The 20531-nt window shown below is 53.8% G+C and overlaps 1 protein-coding gene across 14 annotated transcripts in view; it reads right to left on the reverse strand.

Annotated features, from left to right (window-relative positions):
- Positions 1-1993: 1993 nt before the first annotated feature.
- CAPN15 (calpain 15) overlaps positions 1994-20531 on the reverse strand; it is a 62697-nt gene continuing 44159 nt past the window's right edge. For 8 of the 14 annotated variants that reach the window (XM_068908297.1, XM_068908295.1, XM_068908293.1 and 5 more), the window contains 11 exons: positions 15152-16649; positions 11765-11973; positions 11333-11516; positions 9456-9679; positions 8146-8271; positions 7174-7326; positions 6078-6239; positions 5485-5714; positions 5092-5252; positions 4569-4747; positions 1994-4206 (listed from right to left, as the gene is read on the reverse strand). In XM_068908297.1, coding sequence (XP_068764398.1) covers positions 4029-4206; positions 4569-4747; positions 5092-5252; positions 5485-5714; positions 6078-6239; positions 7174-7326; positions 8146-8271; positions 9456-9679; positions 11333-11516; positions 11765-11973; positions 15152-16627 — 3282 coding nt within the window. In that variant the 5' untranslated portion in view covers positions 16628-16649 and the 3' untranslated portion in view covers positions 1994-4028. Of the gene's footprint in view, positions 4207-4561; positions 4748-5091; positions 5253-5484; positions 7327-8145; positions 8272-9455; positions 9680-11332; positions 11517-11764; positions 11974-15151; positions 16650-20531 lie in introns of those variants that run through there. The other 6 variants (XM_068908300.1, XM_068908302.1, XM_068908296.1 and 3 more) reach the window with 3 other exon arrangements.

Consider the following 20531-nt stretch of genomic DNA (forward strand, 5'->3'; position numbering starts at 1 on the left):
TAAAGTCATTCCCCAAACCTTGGTATGGTGTTTCTGATGCACTTTGTACTACCCTGGCACCATTGCTTATGTGAGAGGAAAAAGAAAAAAAGCACTTGCAAAGATGGCCTGGGATGCTGAAACTGCTGCCATGGTTCCTCGGCCCCTGCTCCTGATGCTAGGTCTTTGAGCTCCCCTAGAGTCAGCCTCCACAATACAGATGGGAAAACTGAGGCAGCAGCTTCCCGAGGAGCATGCTAGTGGCTCCGTAGGGATTAAGGAGTTGAAGTGCTTGCTCTTGCTTTGCAGGGCTTAACCCACCCTGGCTGCAGCATCCCCTCTGGTGGAAATGGTGAGACTGGACAAAGTCTTAGTGTCAGACTGGACAAAGATCCAGGGAAAGCGGGTAGAGCTGGGGCAGTGCCAGCAGCTCTGGGAGGTGCGGCGGAGGCGGATACCGCAACCCTTGCCAAGACCTGGAGATGTAGAAGCAGCTGCGTCCTGCCTCCCCCTCCCAAGCCACACACTGTAGTTGGCACCAGATGGCCTGCTGGAGTGCCATTCTTGCCATGCATGAGTTGTGCTACATCGGAGGCAGTGCAGGACCCCTAGACCTGCTAGCCTCACAGGAGAGGGTGGTGGAAGCGGATCCTATGCACAGATCTACCATGTGCCCTTGCTGGTTAAACCTTGGCACGCTGGAGACACCCTGATCCTGTGCACTCTCACCTTATGACCTCCAGGCAGAAGGGAGCAGTGAGCAAGGGTGCTGCATAGCCACATGCAGCAAGAAGGGCTACATAAGAGGCAGCACTGCGGCCCCTCTGTCAGTCAATGTTTCCATCCTGCAGCACTGCAGAGGCCCCAGGATCTCCTCTGCATGGAAAAGGTGCCAGGACATCTGTGCTCCTCCGTGCCAGGCTAGGCTGGCAAAATGCCAGGAACTTCGAGGCAGCCCAGTGCCTCTCGTGCTGCTGAGAGGGGATCCAGACCTTGCCCCAGGAATAACCGAGGGCCTGCAAAGGTTGAAGTGCCAGTGGGCTGAGACTATGTGACTGAGGTGCAGCCCTCCTGCTTGGCCCCACGCATCCCCTGCGCAAAGCCACCATGAGCCACGCTCCTAAGCAGTTAAGGAGCGGATGCCTGGAAGGGAGAGTGAAGGCAGGGCGCGCAGCCCGCAGACGGCGGGACGGCAGGGTCGCTTCGGCCGTGCCGTGCCGGCCCTTCCCGGGCACACATCGCCCTCTCCCGGCTGCTGCGGAGCTGCGCCGACGGCCCCCGCCGCTGAAGGAGCCCTACTTGGCCCCGGCCTTCAGGGCTTCGAGGCAGCTTTTAAAGCTCGGCATTGGCTGCAGCTTGATTTATGCGAGTTTCTGACTTTTCTGGGCCAGATGAAGCTAAGGAAATCTTAAGCTCAAAATTCACTTTTTTTTTGTTTTCAACTAATTTTCAGAAGGCTGACTGATGTGTACCCCAGGGAGGTATATCACCTGCCACTACACCAACCCTGAAGTAGGCAGGGGCCCCCAGAGGAGCTGAAACAAATCCCCCAGTGCTGGAGGAGATCTGCTCATCCTGAGCATGCTGTGGTGCTGCTTAGCCAGGTTTGGGAGGCCCTCCAGACACACTGCCAACCGACCCCAATGGGTGAAGCACCTTATCATAAGCCTCCCTGTCCCCTTCAGTGACAGTTGTTTACAGGGGCAAGAGGAGATGCAAGCAGGGACAGTCAGATCAGAGAGACGAAACTTGCACCATTCACTGCAGGGAGACCTCTTGGGGCTGGCTGTAGCCTGGCCCCCAAGCATGCGACCCAGGGTTCCTGCAGCCACTTGCTAAAAGCTCCAGCCATCCTGCTCTCTGTAGAAATGGCTTTAAGGCTCTTCCTTAGCCCCCAAAGTCACACAGCCAGGTGCCACCATTCCTCCCTTTCCCTTCAGGCCTGCTTCCTCAGCACCTTCCCATGGTGGTGCAGCTGATCCAGTATCCCCAAAGCACAGTAAATCCAGGCAGCTTCAGTAAAAAACAAAACTTTATTTGGTCCATCAGAACCTGAGTTTGAAAACCACCATAATTTGTATCATACAGGGATTACTGATCTGATTTACATTGATAAAATATCCTGTGTTTCTTAAGAGCTGGACAGTATGTACAGGGTTAAAAATATTCACAGATCAAAGACGGAAAGAGAAAGAGAAAAAGCGAAGAACAAATCATCCCAAGGAGGAAAGAGCAGGGAACCGAGAAAACAGATCAACAAATAAAGATACAGACAGCTTGGCTCAGCAGCCCCTGCCCCAAGGGGCCAGGAGGGTCCCACAGCAGCATGTGCCCCAGAGGGCACATCTTCCCAGGCCCCTGCCCACCCCTTATCTCTTTAAGGACTGGGAAGGGATGGACACAGGCAGGCAAACCCCAAACCTCCCATGTCCAGGGCCTGGTGTTCTCAGTGTACCCAGGGGTGGCCACTATTGCAAGCAGTGGGATGCAGAATGCACTCCAACCTGCATCCCCACCAGGAGCCTGGCCATTATTGGGGCCCAACATCTCCCATCACCCCCCTGGAGCTGCAGGTCCTCACAACCTAGGAAGGATAGTAATAACACTAGCAGACACCCCTGACACACACCCCCACCCCCCCCACCTCTCTCTCTCTCTCTGTGTGTGTGTGTGTGTGTGTGTGTCTCTCTCTCTCTCTCTCTCTCTCACTAAGACAGAGAGCCATGATGCCCAGACACCACTGGGACAAAGCCTGCCCCCACCACTGCACATGGCAACTAAGTAAAGCAAACCAGTGCGAGCTGCTCCCCTAACATTGGGTCTATACCTGTTGCCCTGCACCCTGCTCCCCTCCATCACCTGCTAGGCACTGCCAAACTGCCAGCATTCAGCCCCTGCCTTCACAGGGCATAGGGCTGGCCTGCTGAGGTCACAGCAGGGCAGTGCCCAGGGCCAGGGAGCCAAGCCCCAGCTTGAGACTCATGGCTTCTCTCCAGGCACTGCTTTCAGTGCTTGCCATTGCATAGTAACACTTGTGTGATGAGTCGAGGGGGGCCCTGTTGCTACAAAGCAGCGAAGTGTCTCCCCCCTCCAAGGATGCAGGAAACCTATCCTTGCTCCCCACTGCAGAGCACAGGCAGAGAAGTGGATCTGTTCATTTTGCTCCAAGATGCTGTGAAAAGCATCAGTAGTGGATTTTTAAAAGAATCAAGCACCTTCTCCTTCTTAGCCCCAACCACCACTCCTCTGTCTTCACCCTGCAGGCAGGGGCAGCCTGGTCTCCCAGGGCCAGGCAAGGTGCCAGAGTCAGTCTGGGAAATGCAGCGACTCCACACCATGAACAGTAAGCAAAGGTGGCACAAGGGTAGGGCGACCACAGCACATCCCATGCCCGTGTGGTGATCTGAATCAGCAGCTTCTGTTGCACAGCAAAGGTACCTTGATGCCAGTCTCCCATTCATTTCTCACAGCAGACAACAGGGGGAAAAGACAGTGAGAAGGGCCCAGCAGGCAGACAGAGAATCACATAGATGGACAGACTTGAGAGGTATATTCTTTTGCTTTTTTGCAGCACCAGGGCCCTGGCGCTATGGGAGGGGGCAGAGTCCTGAGCATGGTGCCTCGGAAGGGGGTTGATGGCAACTTCCAACCCCCTCCCTCTCCCGCAGGCCCCTGCTACCACTCTGTACGCCTGGGGCGAGGCAGAGGGCACCAAACCCCAGTGCGAGCTTTGGGGAGGTGGGATCCTGAGAAAGCCACAGACCAGGCTGTGCCCTCATCCCTGTGCCCCCGCTACCCCCCAGTGGCTCCTCATAAAGTGCGTGAATTGGCAGGGGGGAGGCAGGTGCTGCTGGGGAGGAGGTGGTGAGCAGAGCTGGTCCTGGCCCCTGAGAACTCACCCCCAGCCCCACGGACGAAGGGCAAAGTGCTTGGTGTGACATTCCAGCTCTGCCCTGCGGCTCAGTGCTGACAGTTTGGGGGGGGCGACCCCAGGCCAGAGGCTTGGCGAAAATAAAGGAGGAGAGGAGTGGTGTAGAGGAGGCATTTTGTCATAGCGGCCGGGGCCCATGCAGCCCGGCAACCTCAGGTGTGAGCAGGGGGTTGTGGGTGCCTTTTGTGGACATCCAGTCATTGAGGAAGGCCTGGGTGGCTTTACGGTGTGCTAGACGGTGGGTGATGGAGAAGCCAGCGTTACCCTCCAGCTGGGAAAGGATCACCAACACCTGCCTGCAAAGAAAGGGCCAAGCTCAGGGCTGGCCAGCTGCCCAGCTTGGCAAAGAAATATGCTGCCCCCATGCCAGGCAGAAAGGCTTGCTGCCTGGCTTAATCCATACCACAGCAATCCCATACCCTGCTTGGCTCGGCCAAGCATCCATCCTTCATGCCAGTGCTGTGCCTGGCTCTGCCCACCCTTTGCCTGTCACTCCAATGCTCAGCCTGCAAACCTTTGCCCACACCACCCAACCAGCCCCATACCCTGCTTTGCTTCAAACCTGTCAGCGCTCCTCAGTGTCAACAGCACATGCACCTGCCTTCCCCATGCAGCCCTGCACCAACCTCCAACCCTTCCACCCTTGCCTACCCCCGACCTGTGCAGGGGGGGAACGCTGTCCTGGGTTTTGAGGCTGCCACGTGTGGAGACGACGTTGAAGCTGTCAGTGCAGTCACACTGGACGTGCAGGTAGGACTTGGGGTGCCGGTTCTCCACCACCACAATGAGCCCTGCCCAGCCGTGTGTCAGGTAGTAGCACGTCATCCCCTCACGACCCTGAGGCAAACAATCCAGTCAGGTATCTGAACCCTCTGGGTACCCCTGTCTCTGAGTTTCAGCCCCTAAATCAGCATCTTTCACCTCCCAGCCAAGCACTGCCACCCTGTGCCTCCCATCTGGCTAGGGTACTCCATGCTGACCCACTTAGAGAAGGGGGGGCACCCACGGGGCAGGAAGGGACTGGACTCCAGGCAGAGCTGGCACAGGCCCTTCCTGATTACTGCCAGGGACTCTGACAGCATGGTAGAGGACAGGGGTCCTGGCTTCTGCTAGCACCATTGCCCTCTCCCCTCTGCAGCCATGGCCTGCACCATCGCCTGCCATGTGCCACCCTTACCCACCTCGTGGCGCTCGCCCTTGTTCTCAGTCAGCAGGATGATGGCATCTGCCAGCGTGGTGGGCTGTGCCTCCACCTGCTCCACCATCACCAGGCGGGAGCTGTAGATGGCCAGGATATAGCTCGAATAATCAGTGGCCTGCCGGCTGCTGGTGGGACTGGACACTGTGGGGATGACACAGCACACATGAGGGTGTTCAGTGAGACTGTCCCAGAGCCACCTCCCCTGGGAGCACAGCTTTGCTGGGTTGCTGCACACACCCTAACCCAGCAGTGCCCCCACAGCAATGTTTGGGGGGCTTCATCATCTCTGCCTCCCCCAGGGGTCACCATCAGCATCTCTGTGGTGAGGGGAGCCCAGTTCCAACACAGCTTCTCAGGCCCCAGCACCCCTTACCCTGGGCAGCAGTGGGGGCTACCAGGGCAGCGTTCCAGTGGTTGAAGGCACAGCACACGACAGCGTACTCGCCCGGCTCCAGCATGACATCACAGTTAACGAACTTCTTGACGGCTCGTTTGCTATGAGCCATCAGCCGGCCCAGGCTCAGTTTGTTCCCGCTGGTGAAGGTAGCTCGGAAAACCATGATGCACAGATCCAGCAAGTGGCTGTCCACCATGTCCGACCGCCTGCAACAGGACAAGGAGGGTCACACCTCACCCAAGCACCTCCCAGCAGAGTACATGGAGAGCACCCACTCTGGGCAGGATGGCAAATCTAGAGGAACAGTCCTCCCACGGGGCCTGGATAGATTCCCTGACTATCCTGCCTCAGGAACCAGTGCTTGTTCAAGGTTTGGGTTTCAGCTGTGATCACCCAGCTCCTGAAACACAAGGGAGCCCATGAGAATCAGTGAAGAAACGCCAATGGAGGCCAATCCCCAAGCTTTGCAACCCCACGGGATGGGATGTGGAGGTAGTGTGATCAAGGCAAAACACATTTCTCCTGGGTTCTGGTTCACTGCTTTTGGCCCTCGTGGCTGCCCAACTCACCTGCTGCCCTCCTGGAAGAGGGCAAACTCCAGGGCAGCACGCTCCAACACTGTCAGCGATGTCACCGTCACCGGCCCATTGGCCTTGTTGGGGAACATGCCCTGGACACGCACCTCGTGCCAGTCTGAATGGAGCTTGCAGATATCCACGGAGTCAAAATACCTGTGGGAAATCTGGGCTCAGGCCCTGTGAGGTCCTCTGCAGATGCACTGCTCTGCCCTCATGCCCCAATCCACTGTGCCTCACACAGCTGGAAAGAAGCAGGCACTGGAAGTTCTCTGGAGATGCCTAGCCCAATGTGCCCCATCTTTAGCCCCATGTCGCATTTTCTTTCCCAGCCCAAAGATTCTGGGCTCAGACAACAGGCCTGTCTCCATACCATTGAGATGAGACCTCCAGACGGGCAGTGCCTGCTTTCCAGATGGGATATTAGCACTCTGATAAGGTGAGAGTGACAGGAGAGGGAGCAGAGCTGAAGGGGTGAAGGGAGGGAGAGCAGTGACCTTGGGAGGGCTCTCCCCAAAGCTCTGCACCCACCTGGGCCCAAGGTCCTCACAGAGGCAAGGAAATAGGAACTGCCAGTAGCTGCAGCAGCTGCTGCACCCACTAGGTGGCATGGCCCTGCCACACTGGCTGAGCTGCACTGCCAGTGTCAGGTTGGGCCAGGAGCATCCCTGCTTTCTCTTCCAGGAAAAGGAGCAGGAGCAGAGGAGCAGCCCCAGTTCCCCACGCTGTCCTGCAGAGGCTTCGCCCCAGAAGTGCTCACTGATCTCTGATCCTGGCACAAGCCAGTCTGGCTGCTCTGTGGGGGGCAGTGCCCAGCTGCCACTGAATGCGTGGGCCCAGCCAGTGCATCAGGCCATGGAGGCAGAGGCCAGAGTTCCCCACAAAAGGATTTCTCCATTCAGTCTCCTCTGAGTGAAGGAGTCGCCATGACAAAACAGCCCTTGAGGAAATTTCATCGCACAGTCTCCACCCACCCCTTCTGCTCTTTAGTCCCCATGTCATGTGGCCTTGCTCCTGCCCCACACCCAAGCCCAGGATCTGCCCCTTGAATAGAGGCCTGGGGGTCTCTGCCTCCTGGGCACTACCATACTTAATGAAATCGCTGTACTCCATCCAGAAGACCCCCTCGCTGCTGCCATGGGGCATCAGGTCATGACGCAAGGGGCCAGGCCAGTGGGGCCACTCGTCAGACCAGCTGCCGTTCCAGGAGAAGCGGCCCCAGGGGTTTCGGAGCCGCAGTAACCTGGGGGAAGGGGAACAAGGGTGTCAGAGGCCCAGGGCAAGGGAAGACACAAGGGTGATCGCCTCTGAGATATTCACCCCTCTCCACAAACTCAGCCACTCAGTTTGGCCACCCCCAAAGGCGGCATCACAAAACCTTCTGCCCCTCCAGCCTGCCCCTGACTTTCAGAGCTCTCAGAGCATCCCAAACCAAATTTTCCACCCGTCTCCCTCAACAGACCCCAGATGTCCATGTCCTGCACTTCTGTTTGGACCTGCTGAAGCTCATCCCACCATTCCTTGCCCAGAAGGGCCTCCAGTCAGGCACTGCGGGGAGGGGACTGGTGAGCAAATGCTCAGAGAGCAGCACAAGACCCCGCATGACATAGCTAAAAATCAGGCTTCACAACAGGCACCCAGGCAGTTGGGGCAACACCCATTTCAATCCCCCCCACTCCACAAAGATGAGAAGGATGCCCTGATCGCTTCATACTGAAAGGGTTTGACTCAATCCTCTGTGTCATGCCACCCAATGGGAAGATTGAGCAAACCATACCGCACAGACCTCAAAGATCAGAGAGGGCCACCCAGAGCAGAGCAGCCTAAGACATGGACCCAGTGACACACAAGGCCAGCTTATATGACAGCAGCATTTATGTGATGCCATGAAATGGAGAAGCAGCCCTTACTGACCATAAGGATGGGAGACATGAGAGTCCCCAAGGTCTTGTCCAGCATGCTAATCCCTTGCGTTCTTCTTCATCTGTCTCCAGGGTTTCTGCTCAGGCTGTATTGGTAGGAACATTTACTGTACTATGCCAGCCTCCACCACGTAACTCACCTGAAACCTTGGACATCCCGTACATCCAGGATAGAGTAGGCATGCCGTGGACGGAGACCCATACTCTCATAGGCCACATCATCCACCTTCATGTTTCCCCCACCACAGGAAGCACCCATGAGGAACCTACACGGGGAACAGCAAAATGCTTAGTGTCCTGCAGGGCATGGCACCAGGGGAAGCTAGACCCCACAGATCAAGACACAGGGCAGACTTCCCATTGGCAGGGTCCTCCATATTCCCTCTCTGCAATCCGACTGCCAGCCCCCCCAGAGCAGTGCCCTGACCTCGCTGGCTGGAGCTCTCCCTAGGCAGCAAGCTTCCTCCACCACACCGCTCAGGTGTGTGCTCAAGTCCAGGCTCTGTGGAGATCTTTTCCAAGCAGTGCCCTCAAATCAGGACACCTGACTGACTTCTAACACCAGACAGACAAAGCAGACCTGCCCTTACCCCTCTCTCAAATCCCCCATCTCTTCCTGCTTGCTCTTCCCACATGCACAGTGAGGCTTTCCCCCAACCTCACCCATTTTCTGTCAGGCCCTAGGGTACTGCCAAGGGTGTCTCTGATGGCTAGCAGGGCTCAGGCCAAATTGAAAAGGCAAATGGTGTGTTTGCTTCCACTTTTCAGGGAGCAGGCCCTGTCTGTGGGAGTGAGCACATAGGACACTCAGGGCTGGAGGTCTGCACAACCCACGCTTGTGAGGATACCACATACTGGGATAGATTAGCCTCCAGTGTGGCAGAACCACAGTTGCAGGCTACCCTGCTGTTAGCTACTGCAATTAAAATCACTCCGATTTTCAATGTGCAGAGCCTAGGAACCTAACTTCCCTCCCATTCTTCCTGTTGGTTGAGTCTCCCAGTGATGAGCAAGAGGATTTTGCTTTTGCTTTCTTTGTCTCCTATCATCATGCCCAGGTATGGCCAAAGATGCCATATATAGGTGGGAACATGTGCGGAGCAAAGCCCTTTGTTTCCTTATAAATGGAAACAAAACTCAAAGCAGAACAAGTGGGTTTAATGCCAGCAGCTTCAAAACCTCTGCAAGACAGAAGCAAATGCGCACAGTGAAATCCACTAGGATTTTAATTTCATATGAAAATTAAATAAAGCAGAAATCATTTCTTAGAGCTTAGAGGGATGCTCTGTCAACACTTCAGATAGATGCCAAGCGTGGTGGACGGCATCCTGGGTCAACACGCAAGCCCCTCTCCTCTCAGTCTCTACAAGTGACAGTGGCCACCCTTGCCCCCTTCCTTGAGTATCCACGCTCCTGACAGCTAACATGAAGCCCTCCTGCCTTGTCTTACCCAGCCTCCTTAGAACTCAGCATTTTGGCCCAGATGAGGTCAGTGTCAATGGGCTCCTCGCGAGGGTTAGTGGAGCTGACCTGCAGCATCAGGCTCTCGCAGGGGGCACCAGTTAGTGTAGCCAGGCCTTCAATAGCACGCCCTGCCTGGAGGGCAAAGTACGAACCATGAAGCTTGGCCAGCGCCTTCTCAATGAGGGCTACCCACAACTGCTTCCTCTGGGCCTGGGGAAAGAGACAGAAACATGTCACAAGCCACCCCCATGCATGTGATGGAAAAGCAAATGGACCACATGCAGAAAAGGCAAAGCCCTGCTCACCTGCTATCTGCTAGCCCTCACTCTGTGAAGGGAGATGGAATGATGGGAACAGCAAGGCCAAGCTACCAGGAGCTTGCTCACATATGACGAAGGGAGACCCCATTCTCTGCCTGTCCAGCATCTTGTTTGCAGTTTAATTCCCCCTCAGGAAAATACCCTGGATTTAACACGTAAGGGTCCTCTCTGTCTATCGGGAAACAAAATGCGGGCATGGACTCCTTTTCCTTCTCCTCTCCAATGTTTCCCTTTAATAGGACCCACTTCCAGAAGTGTTGGCAATCATTTTGACACACTTGGCTCTCCTGTATCCCTCCGGGGATCATCCACTTTGCAGAGAAACTGGGTAGGCAGTCCAGACTTGGCAATGGTATATCTATGTTTGAACAGTGGGAAGTCCCGGCCTGAACCCAAAGCAGTCTGCACAGAGCCAACTGGGGTTAAGCAGGGCACAGGAGCTGATGCTGCCAACTATGCTGAACAGACTCTGCCACCCCATGCCCAGAGAAGCCTCCTGGCTGATACAATTAACTGCCGTCCCAAGATTGGGCCACCTCCATGCAGTGGAGAGCACAGGCTACAAAGTCCTGTAGCTCTGTACAGGGGCTCTGCAAGCTGTGTCGATATTAAGGTTTCCCTAGTACTTGAGTTATCCGTGAGTCCTATCCTCACTGCATAAACATATCTATAGCTCAAGTGTGATGTAGCTCTTGGGGCTGTGTGTATTTTAAAACAGAGAATTTGGATTCGCAGAACACAGTCAAATCCACAGAGAAGTCCAATGTTCCTGGGTCCCTGTCTCTCCTCCTGACTGTGGCACTTTGGTTTATTTGGCAGATTCTACTGATTTTCAATAAAGACATTCTCAGTCTCCTTCATGGAAATGATCCAGGCAAATGCCTCCAGGCCTGGCAGGCCGGGCAGGGCATAACGCACAGTGACGTCCCAAAGTGGCTGAGAGAGCTTCTTTAATCCTAGCAGATGCCACCTGAGTGTGCTCAGAGCAACTAGGCACTGGCTCAAAATAGGCTGATTTACAGTGCAATCAACTTCCTCTCTGTGGCCTCTCCCTGACAAAGTCAAGATGCCAGATCTCCCTGCAGAGGAAAGAAACAGCTTTTGCTCAGCCCATCTCTGCCCCTCTCTGTGCAAAAATACTCAGGTAAAATACTTTCATTTTGCTGTGAAGAATAAAGATGGTTTCCCCTGCAGACCTGCAGTGTGGGGAGAGGAGAGGGGAAAAGACGACTGCAAAAGAACTCTCTCATAGTCTGGAAAATGACAAAAGGGGCCTGAACAGATTTACATTATGGCCTCAAAGAGCTCAGTCAACCTGAACACACAGCAGAAAGCAGGGTTGCAAGCTGCATATGCCCTATCAGCCTTCCCTAATGCAGCCCAGAGTAAGGGCTCCCTGTAAACCACAGCAGTATCTCTCTTCCCTCTCCACAGCCTCTATCAGTCCTCTCTTGGGATAGCAGGAGATGAGACTGTGCCGTGCCCCTCAGGCCCTGCCCACCTCTTCCTAGCACCCTTCCCCACCCTCCCACAGGATGCTGACCTGAGAGAAGAGGAGGTATCCACACTCATCACAAGGCAACATGTCATCCACCAGCACAGTGGTCCACGTGCCATCCTTGCACAGCCGAACCTGGTAGGCACCCTCAGGGCACAGCGTCCGCGTGATCATCACCCTCTCCACCAGCTCTGGCCGCTCTGCCAGCACTGCCAGGGCACTCAGGAACCTGGCAAGATGGGAGATGCTGTAAGCAAGGCATGGGAGGGCAGGACATGAGAGCTGGGGCTGCCCAGCTGAGCAGCATAGGGGCCTGAGATCCACAATGGTTTGGTAAGGGGTGAAATACAGAACAGGATATACAGTTGGGTTTACAAATGGGCTCTGGTTGGGCTCAGTAGTCCAATTTGGAACTGGATGGTGGGTGGAGAAAGGGGAAGGTGCAGGAGAGTGTCACCCCAGCTCTCTCCCCCTTACCAGCAGTTTCCCAGCAGTCCCTGTAGGATGTCTGAGGGCCTGGGTGTCCGAAACACTGACCACTTCACCGATCGGTCTTTGAAGATGCTACAGTTGATTTCATGGGGTCGCAGCCACTGTTTCACCCTCTGCTGGACGCTGTCACCTTCCGGGAATCCCACAGACTTGGGCCCAGGGTGGAAACTGTCATCTACAAAATTGACTTTGTTCTGCGAGAACAAATGGCAAGGACAGCATCAGTGTGCAGCTGTGTGGCATGCTCCCCAGGACCTCTTGGGATGGGGCCAGTGTGGAAAGCCTGCCCCACTCTACCCCTAGAAAGGAGACCAGAGCCCCTAATGCTCATGTTTGGCTCAGGTAGCCCATTCTGATGCCATGACAGGGAGCACGTTTCAAGGCCAGCATGAGGCTGGGTGTCTGCTGAAAATGTCACAGGCCAAAGCAGACTGTGCCTAGATGAATTTTATGCAGCAGGTCCAACATTCGGCCATGCCACTACTGTGCCTTCCATGAGCTGGTTCACCTCTCTGGGCACCAGGCTCCTGACTGCAACACAGATCATCTTTTTTCTTTTGTACAGCAGTCTCCTCAGGCAGGAACCATCTTGCACTTTGCACTGGTGCTAAAAGCTGGACTGTAGGGGACCGTGGCTGCCTCTACAAGCAAAGCATACAAGAACAGCAAGCCTGTGAAGAAGCATTGGGCAACAAAACCCTCCTCAACTGGAGCCCTGTGGTATGGGCTGAGCCACACAGGGCAGCCCCAGGCTCTGCTGCATCAATTTACAGCATAGTCCTCCTCCAGAGCAGGAGGTTGTGTTGCAGATCTCTGTGCCTCTTCCAAGGCAGATTTGTGGAGGACATCAGGGGCACCTTTCGCAAATGGATTCAGTCTGACCACAAACAAGTAAATAAGTCTGGAGTAAGAATATCCTGAGTCCACCTGCAATAGTTACTGCACATTAAATAAAATAGGATTGAATGAAGGACAGATAATCCTGTTGGTATTAGCCTCAGATTTAGGATGGAAGCACAAAACTTCACCAAGGGCAGAAGGGCTACTCATTCAAACAGTTTAACACAGGGTGAAATAAGAACCATGATTTTTTTTGTTATCATTAATTAAATGAAATCACTTTTTAAAATCAAAAGCTACCTGTGATTTAAATTAGCATTTATACACATGAAACAACTAGTACTTGTCTTCCTCTTTTGTTACAATCCTAACTCCCTGATGTGAATGCTTTCCATGTGGCTCTTCAATCAGTACTTTCAGCTTCTATTTTGCAAAAATGAGTTTTTCTGCTAATAAATGCTATCATTCAAATACTGATGCAGACAAAAAAGCCAGAGCCCTACTGGCTTTCTCAAGGAGACCATTTGTTCTATGCTTATGTGTGCAGATGATGAGTAAACTGCCTCTGCTGTATTTGCAAACAACCCCATTTTGCAACTTCTTGGCCTTGCATAGTCACCTCTTGGGGGAACAGACCAGGGTTCTCCAGGAACCCCCTGTGCAGGGCTGTACAGACACAGAACAAGATGACAGCTCTTGAATCAGGGCGTTCAGGGCATCCTAAGCTTTCTATCTCCTTTGGAGTTACTGCAGCTCTCTTCCAAAAGGCAGAGATGGAGGACAGCCTTCTATCTCCCTGACACCATGGCCAGGATCCAACCTGTCACTGTCCTGAGCTAGGACAGCACTGAGCAGGGCTGTGTGAGCTTAGACAGCACCTACACCAGCCACAACAGCTATGTGAACACAGCCCCTTCTCCTCTCTCCAGCCAGAATAGGACACCGGGCTCAGCAGGAGCCTAAGCCCATTATAGGCTCTGTAGTGAACAGTCTGAATGCAGCCCTCAGTGGCTTTCCCAGGGACTAAGTTCCCCCACATTTGAGAGTACACTGGAGCACAAACAAGGGAAAGGTTGTCCAAGTGTCCCCAGCACAGCAATGTACAGCTGAGAACCTTTGAGCGGCTCCATGGCTTCAGGCACAAATGGCATATCAGGTCCAAATGCAACCAAACCCTGTTTCAGTGACAGATTTGGGAGCACAGGTGGGACAGGACACTGAGAGCCCCACTGAAGAGACCAGCTGGGGGTAGCTTGCTCCACTTTTACAAAAAAAACATAATTAAAGCAACCATGCAATTAGCAATGAGCGCCTGCCTAAAGCACCCCTTTCCTCTAGCTCTCACAGGGATCAGAGCTCACATGTGCCTGGGGCACACTGTTAGGATGGGCCTGGTCCAGCCCAGATTGGTTTGCAAGGCCAGCGTCCCAGCAAAGAGCAACTCAAGCCCACTGACCTCCCTGGTCTGTCAACACTGACGACAAGAAGGCAATTCAAGAGTGCCAGTGCAGTTCCCCAACAGCGACAGGGAAGGCTGCCCAATAAGCTAATTAGGCTTATAACATGATGTCTCCTTTCACACATTAATGCATTGCAGAAGTGGTCAATATCAACATCCCTGTGAGATGGAGGGAAATAGAGGCTGCAGGAGCAATATCAGAGCCAGAGAAGAGTCTGCAGCAGCTAACTCTGCTTGTGCCCAGGCTGCTGAGCTGGCCAGGGCCAAGCAGTGATCTGGAGTACTGCCTTCCACGCTGCTCCACAGGGTTCGGGCCATGAGGCATACAGGGGTAACAGAATGAGGATTCCAGCTGTCTGATACTTTCCTCCAAGTGAAGCCTGAGCAGCACAGTGCCTGTGAAACAGCAGTCAAAAGGTAGCTTTAAGGCTGCTCAAGACAATGGCTAGCCATTTTCAGACACAGCTAGGAGTTCACAAACACAAGAATAGAAGCCTGAAAAGCCCCGAGACAGATAAACAGTACCTTGAGTGCAGGACTTTGGAGGCCTTAAATAATATCCTAGCCTCTTATAAGAACTGCTGCTTCCCCAAATTTCCTACACCTACACATCACAGGTGCTGCCCACAAACAGCAGTGCCACTAGCAAACGTGGATACGCTCTTTCCCAGCCTTCCTTATCTTTGGACAGGGAGCGAGCTGGATTGATCGCCTTAGAAAGCTCCCTTCACCATAGAGGTTACCTCCATCAATTTAAAACATCAGTATGTTTCAGAGTTAGCACTCAGCCTTCCTCACTTGGACAAGGAGCAAGACGGAGGGATCACCTTGGAAGGTCCCCTTCACCCTGGGGATTATCTCACACCAATTTAACTTATCATTATGCTTCAGCATTAACACCCAGCAGCCAGCTGTTGCAGGGGAAGATTTTCTCTGCAATCCTAAGGCTCAAAGAGATAGAAGGAAGCTTGCTTGTGTGAAGTGATATCTGATAACCTAGACCCATGGAGAAACTGTGAAAAGGGCTCCCTCTAAGTGAGATTAGGAGTAAGACTAGTTCCGCAAGCACTCACCTCCCGGCAGAAAGTCACAATGTTTTCCCACAGGGCTTTGGCCTCTCCTTCATCTGTCTGCCGCCTCTTCTCCACATGCATGCTCTCACGTCTCTTGAGGGGCTTGGTGCCCTTGTGTTGGGCCACATAGTGCTGGGGGGTATGGCAGGCCACGCAGTGCTTGGCCTTGAGCTCATTGAGCAAGGTGCAAGCAGGACAAGCCCACTGACTTGGCCTGTCTTGGGCTGTGGGCAGCTGGGAAGGGAAGAGGCGAGCAACCTTGCGAGCGGACGGGGCCCTGCCAGTGCAGGAGGAACAGCCGCCCTTGTCGCAAGCCCCGCACTCGGAACACCTGGGGGTCAGCTCACCCTGCACCCCATGCTCCTGGAAGCCATGCAATTTGGAGGAGCCGCAGGCTTTGCACTTCTGGGCCAGTGTGGGGTTCTTGAGGGTGCATTTGGAACAGGACCAGGTAGTGAAGTCAGGGCTGGAGGGGCTGCATGGGGTGAATCTCACTGAGTCCCCCACCAAGTTGATCATGTCACTGCCTTTCTGGGTACAGCAGGCCTCACATTTGCTTGCCCCGGCAGAGTTAAGCAGGGAGCAGGTGCTGCACTTCCAGTGGGACGGACTGACCTCCATCTCCTCCTCCAGCACGCCCAGTCGCTTGTTGGACAGCAGCTCCTGGAAGCGGGCAGCTGGTGGAGCTCTGGCCTGACCCTGTGGAGAGCCCTTCTGCCCAGGTACGGTCTGAGCCACAGGCTGCGAGGCTTCAGGCCCTGGCATCTGCAGCTGCGGGGGGACCTCCCGGCGGCTCCGGGGCACAGGGTTGTTCTGGAGCCCCGGCGAGAAGGGGCTGAAGGCTGGCATCTTCTGGGCCTCTTGTTCCGTAGTCACTGGGCCCTGGGTGGCTACAGCATCACCATCGGTGATCTCTACAGAGACTAAAGGCTGAGGGGCAGCTGCAGCTATGTGAAATCCAGCAGGAGTGATGACTTCAGGGACGACCAGCGCCTCTGGCGGGATCTTGGGCAGGGAGAGCTTGCGTGGCCCACCACAGGCAGAGCAGGAGTTGGCCACTGGCGTGTTGTGCAGCGTACAGCGCTGGCAAGCCCAGCCATTCTCCAGCTCTGCCTCATCTGGACTCTTCCCCCCAGAGTCCTCACTGCCACTTTCTGCCTTGATAGCCTCCTCCTTGGATGTGCCCTTGGGCTCCACAAGCACGGTGGGCTTGGGCAAGATGCCATTGATGATGGGCAAGGGGGAGCTGCTGGGCCCTGGCTCTGGGGTGAAGCCACACACCTCACAGGTTTCCTTGCCCAAAAAGTTCCTGAAGGTGCAGCGGGCACAGGCCCACTTCTGTTCCTCCACACTGAGCCGCAGAATGTGGTTGAGGTCAGGCTTTTGGCGAGGGGCTTCACATATGGAGCACTGCCGTTGGCCGACAGGGTTCAAGAAGGTGCAGCGGGTGCAGGACCACTCACGCACAGCAGCCATGGAGCCAGGAGAGTGTGAGTGGCTGGAAGAAAGCAGAAGAGAGCATAAGGGCAGGGCCACTGGGTACATGGAGATACCATACACATCCTTGCCTGGTAATAGATGGAACCTCACTTCCAGGAAGGGAATAAATGGCAATCCTGTCATTGCCTTCTAGGGGCTTGATTCTCTGGCGCTGACAGTGTGCAAGGCAATGTGCTGGCTTCCACCCAAACCACTTAAGAAAGGGTGCAGAGGTGCCATCTGAGGCTGTGCAACCCTGCTGACCCCTCTCTGATTGTGGAGGTGCACCCTTGCAAGCAAGCTCACTGCTTCTCCACTCCACCACTACCCTGGACAATTTTGTACTTCTGTTGCTTGTTTGTAACTCTCTGGCTAAGGTGACACTGAGATGAGCCAGGCAAACACCTGCTGCTGGCTCCCTTACCTCTTCAGAAAGCAACTGCTGCTCCTAGTGGCTGTTAATACCCCACCTCCAGGCAGTTTCCTCAAAGAACTGTGCTCTGGCTTACGCTTGGTTAGCTTGTCAGGCACCCTCTGCTGCCCCCAGCCAGGCATAGGGAAAGGAGCAGCCTATTGCCTAGTGTGTAGAGCCAGTGCTGAGCTCAGGAAGCTGTGGGAGCATAGCTGCACCAGGGAGAAGACCCAAAGGCACCGCGGAAGAAAGCAGAGCGCCTGACAAAAACAGGCATTCCTACCTGCGAAGTCACTGACGCCTTTGTTGGGCTCAAGCAGCTTTAATATCTGCTTTCCCCTCTTTCTGTTCCCAGCATCAATTCTTTATTCCTTCAATGCCACTCCAGCCCTCCTCTGTTCTGCTTTCTGTTCTTGTCTCTCTCCTCCCCTTTTGGCTCGCCTCCACACATGCCAGTGGATACACAAATTCTCCAAGGGGTGGGAAACCAAGATCCCCACTCTGGTTCAAGACAGCGCTGAGCACTGAAAAGCAGTGGTGCCGTACAGTGATGCTTTTACACGACTGTAAGCTTTTGGGCCAGAACTAGCTCGTGCCTGGCCCAGTCAACCCTTGAGTGGTAGTACAGTGCTGGGCGTAGGGCAAGTTGCAGCAAGCCAGGTGCCAAGACAGTCTGAGATCAGCAGTAGCTCCTGACTCCCACCAACTTCCAACAGAGGCAAGACATTTCTGCTCAGCAGCCTTGCAGGGACCCTGTGTCCCAGCTCCAGGTACGTTGCACCTGCCTCCACTCAAGAGGAACTCAGGAGGTTGGTTTCAACCTCCACTGGTGCCTGGGAAAGCCTGAAAACCTAACTGGAAATGGATCAAACATGCCAGAGCTGCCTCAATCAGGAGCTAATGTTTTCTAGGCAGGTTCAATTTTCAGAAACTTAAGCACTGCAATTGCACCAATTCCAGAGAGCCGTGGAAACCTCTGGGCTTACAAGGGGCAGCTCTCCCTCACTGCTGCCGCCCAGCCTGTGCTTTCAGTAAGGCTTTCATGCGTGCTAACAAACTGCAGAAGGTACCGCAGCCCTCCCTAATGCCCTTTGTCCTCTTCTTGGGGTCATTTCCAGGAGCTATGAGCAAAGGTGGGGCTGAAACAGAGCTTCCTGCCTCCTCCTCCTTTCACACAAGGCAAAGTAATTTCCCTTCAGGTAAAGGTGCAGCACAAGAACTCAATGCCCTGCCTCTGTGTACCCTTGCTCCCAGATACTGCAGCCAAGTCTGAAGCCCCAACCTTGAAAGCAAACTCCAGGCAAGCAGAAGCTCTGCAGATAAAAGCTGCAGGGAGTTGCACCTCTCTCTGGCTGAGCTGTTCCTTTTCCAGTGTCCCTTCCACCCTGCCTTGCTTGCCTGGGGGGCTCTGGGCAGGACTGGGCCTGAAGGAGAAGCCTCAGAGTCCACCTCATGCCCTCAGCTCTTCCTGGAAACAACACCACTCTCTGCAAATTCAAGGTTTCCCAAACTAAGGAATCAGTGGCCCAAATCACGATGGGCTGCACACCAGTGGCCTCATCATTTGTTCCCTCTCTAGCATGCCTTTGAGGATCTGTTTCAACCACAACACAGGCTGGAAATAAGAAGGAAAAGAAGATGTTTTATGCCATGGAGGGCAGGTACAGAAAGCTATGAGATGCTTGTGCAGTCCTCTGAGGGAACCTGGTTCTGGCTTGTCTCCAGAGTCCCAAGCAGCAGCACCTGCACAAGCAGCTTCCAAAGGCAGCTCTGAGCAGACTGCATTGCAGCAGTGGGATCTGGACATGACAGAGGATTGTGGTAACAACCACCCTATGGAGGAGGAAAGCAACTTGCCGTTTGGCTAGATACATGAGAAACTCTCCCAGAAATGCCCTACCAGCAATCTGACTGCATTTCCAGACTGTGCCCCACAGCCATCAGAAGATCCATGCCCATCACCAGCAGATCAGCCACAACCTTCAACTCCTTTCTCAAATGAAATACTTCTCTAAATAAACCCTAAGCCCAAGAAACACATTTTATTTCAAGGGAGAGCTTGAAAATTCTTTCCAGTTCATATACCACTCTTTCATATTTTGAACTTTACAAGGTATTTTTTTACCGGAGTTATTTCAGGACTCTTTCACAACTAAGTGAAGTATAAACATTGATTTTTCTGCCTGAAGTCCTACAGCTGTGAGCCCCAGTACAGTTCCCCCGCCATGGCAGCACCATGCAGCCCACAAACATCTGAAAGGGGAGTCATTCTTCAAACAGAGGGAAGGAGCTGCCTGCCTGACTCCAGTCACAGTAGCGAACAGGGCCAGGAAAGGCACTGTGATCCTATCACATCCATTCATCTTATTGGATGTGGTTCATCAAACCACAGACATCAGCACATAGCAAGAGAAGGCTGTCAGCAACCTGCGTTGTCCACATCTGTCCTGCATTCAGTCCCATGCTAATAACCCATTCAGTGGGCTGGAGAGCACTGGCTCCAAAAAGCAACCCCTAAACGCACATGCCACACTGATCAGGACTCTCCAGCTACCACTCTTCCTGCTACACAAATCTTGCTTGCACCCAGGGTCTTACACAGCAAGCAAAGGCTTCTGGTCATGCAACCACAAGGCCATAAAAATAAACCACCTCGTCCCTTCCCATGTCAGTAAAGAGAAAGAAAAAGACAGGATAGCCTAAAAGACACAAGTACCATGTGAGGGGAAAGCGGATGAGCCTCACCATCAGACACATCTGATGGGTTATTAGCAACCAGCTGTGAGTTTGGGGAAGGCAGCACAGTTTCACTTGTCCAGGCAGGTGATCCAGGCCCCAGCTCTTCAAACAGCAAAGAGGGAGGTGGAAGCTGTGAAACTGCAGCACTCTGCTGTGTCACTATATTACTTGCACATGTGCTCTCATCCTGAGCTCAGATACAAGCTTGGGAAGCTACTGTCCCTCCCAAGCAACCTACTTCTTTCCATTGCCCCAGGAGTCTGCTCCCAACATTCTCTGCTTCAGGGACACTATCCTGCCTGCTGCTGGAATTTCCATCTACTCGACTTACTGTACTGACAGCTCTCGGAAAGAACAAAACAAAAAAAAACTAGAAAGCTTGCCCTTAGCCAGCTCTTTCTTTTGCTGCTCCTTCATGGGCCACCAGTAGGGCCAGCTCATGCAAGAGACTTCTGTGTCCACCTTCCCCTAGGGCAGCTCTCGCACCACGCCACAATGCCAGGCAGCCCTGCAGCCACACAATAATAGCCACTCAACTTTCCAGTGCAAGCTAGTGAGAGAGACACAGAAACAGGACAGGAAGCAGTACAGGCATCTTGAGATGTCCTCCATAAGCTGCTAATTTCCCTGCCTTGATAATGTGCATTGAACCAGACTGCATTCTGCTTCTACTGGACTCTTGCCTAGGACTGATAGACAAGAATTCAAATCCCTGGCTGGATCACCAGACTTTTAAAAAGTCTGTTGAGA

Source organism: Struthio camelus, chromosome 15 (genome assembly GCF_040807025.1).
Source record: "Struthio camelus isolate bStrCam1 chromosome 15, bStrCam1.hap1, whole genome shotgun sequence".
Lineage (NCBI taxonomy): Eukaryota > Metazoa > Chordata > Aves > Struthioniformes > Struthionidae > Struthio > Struthio camelus.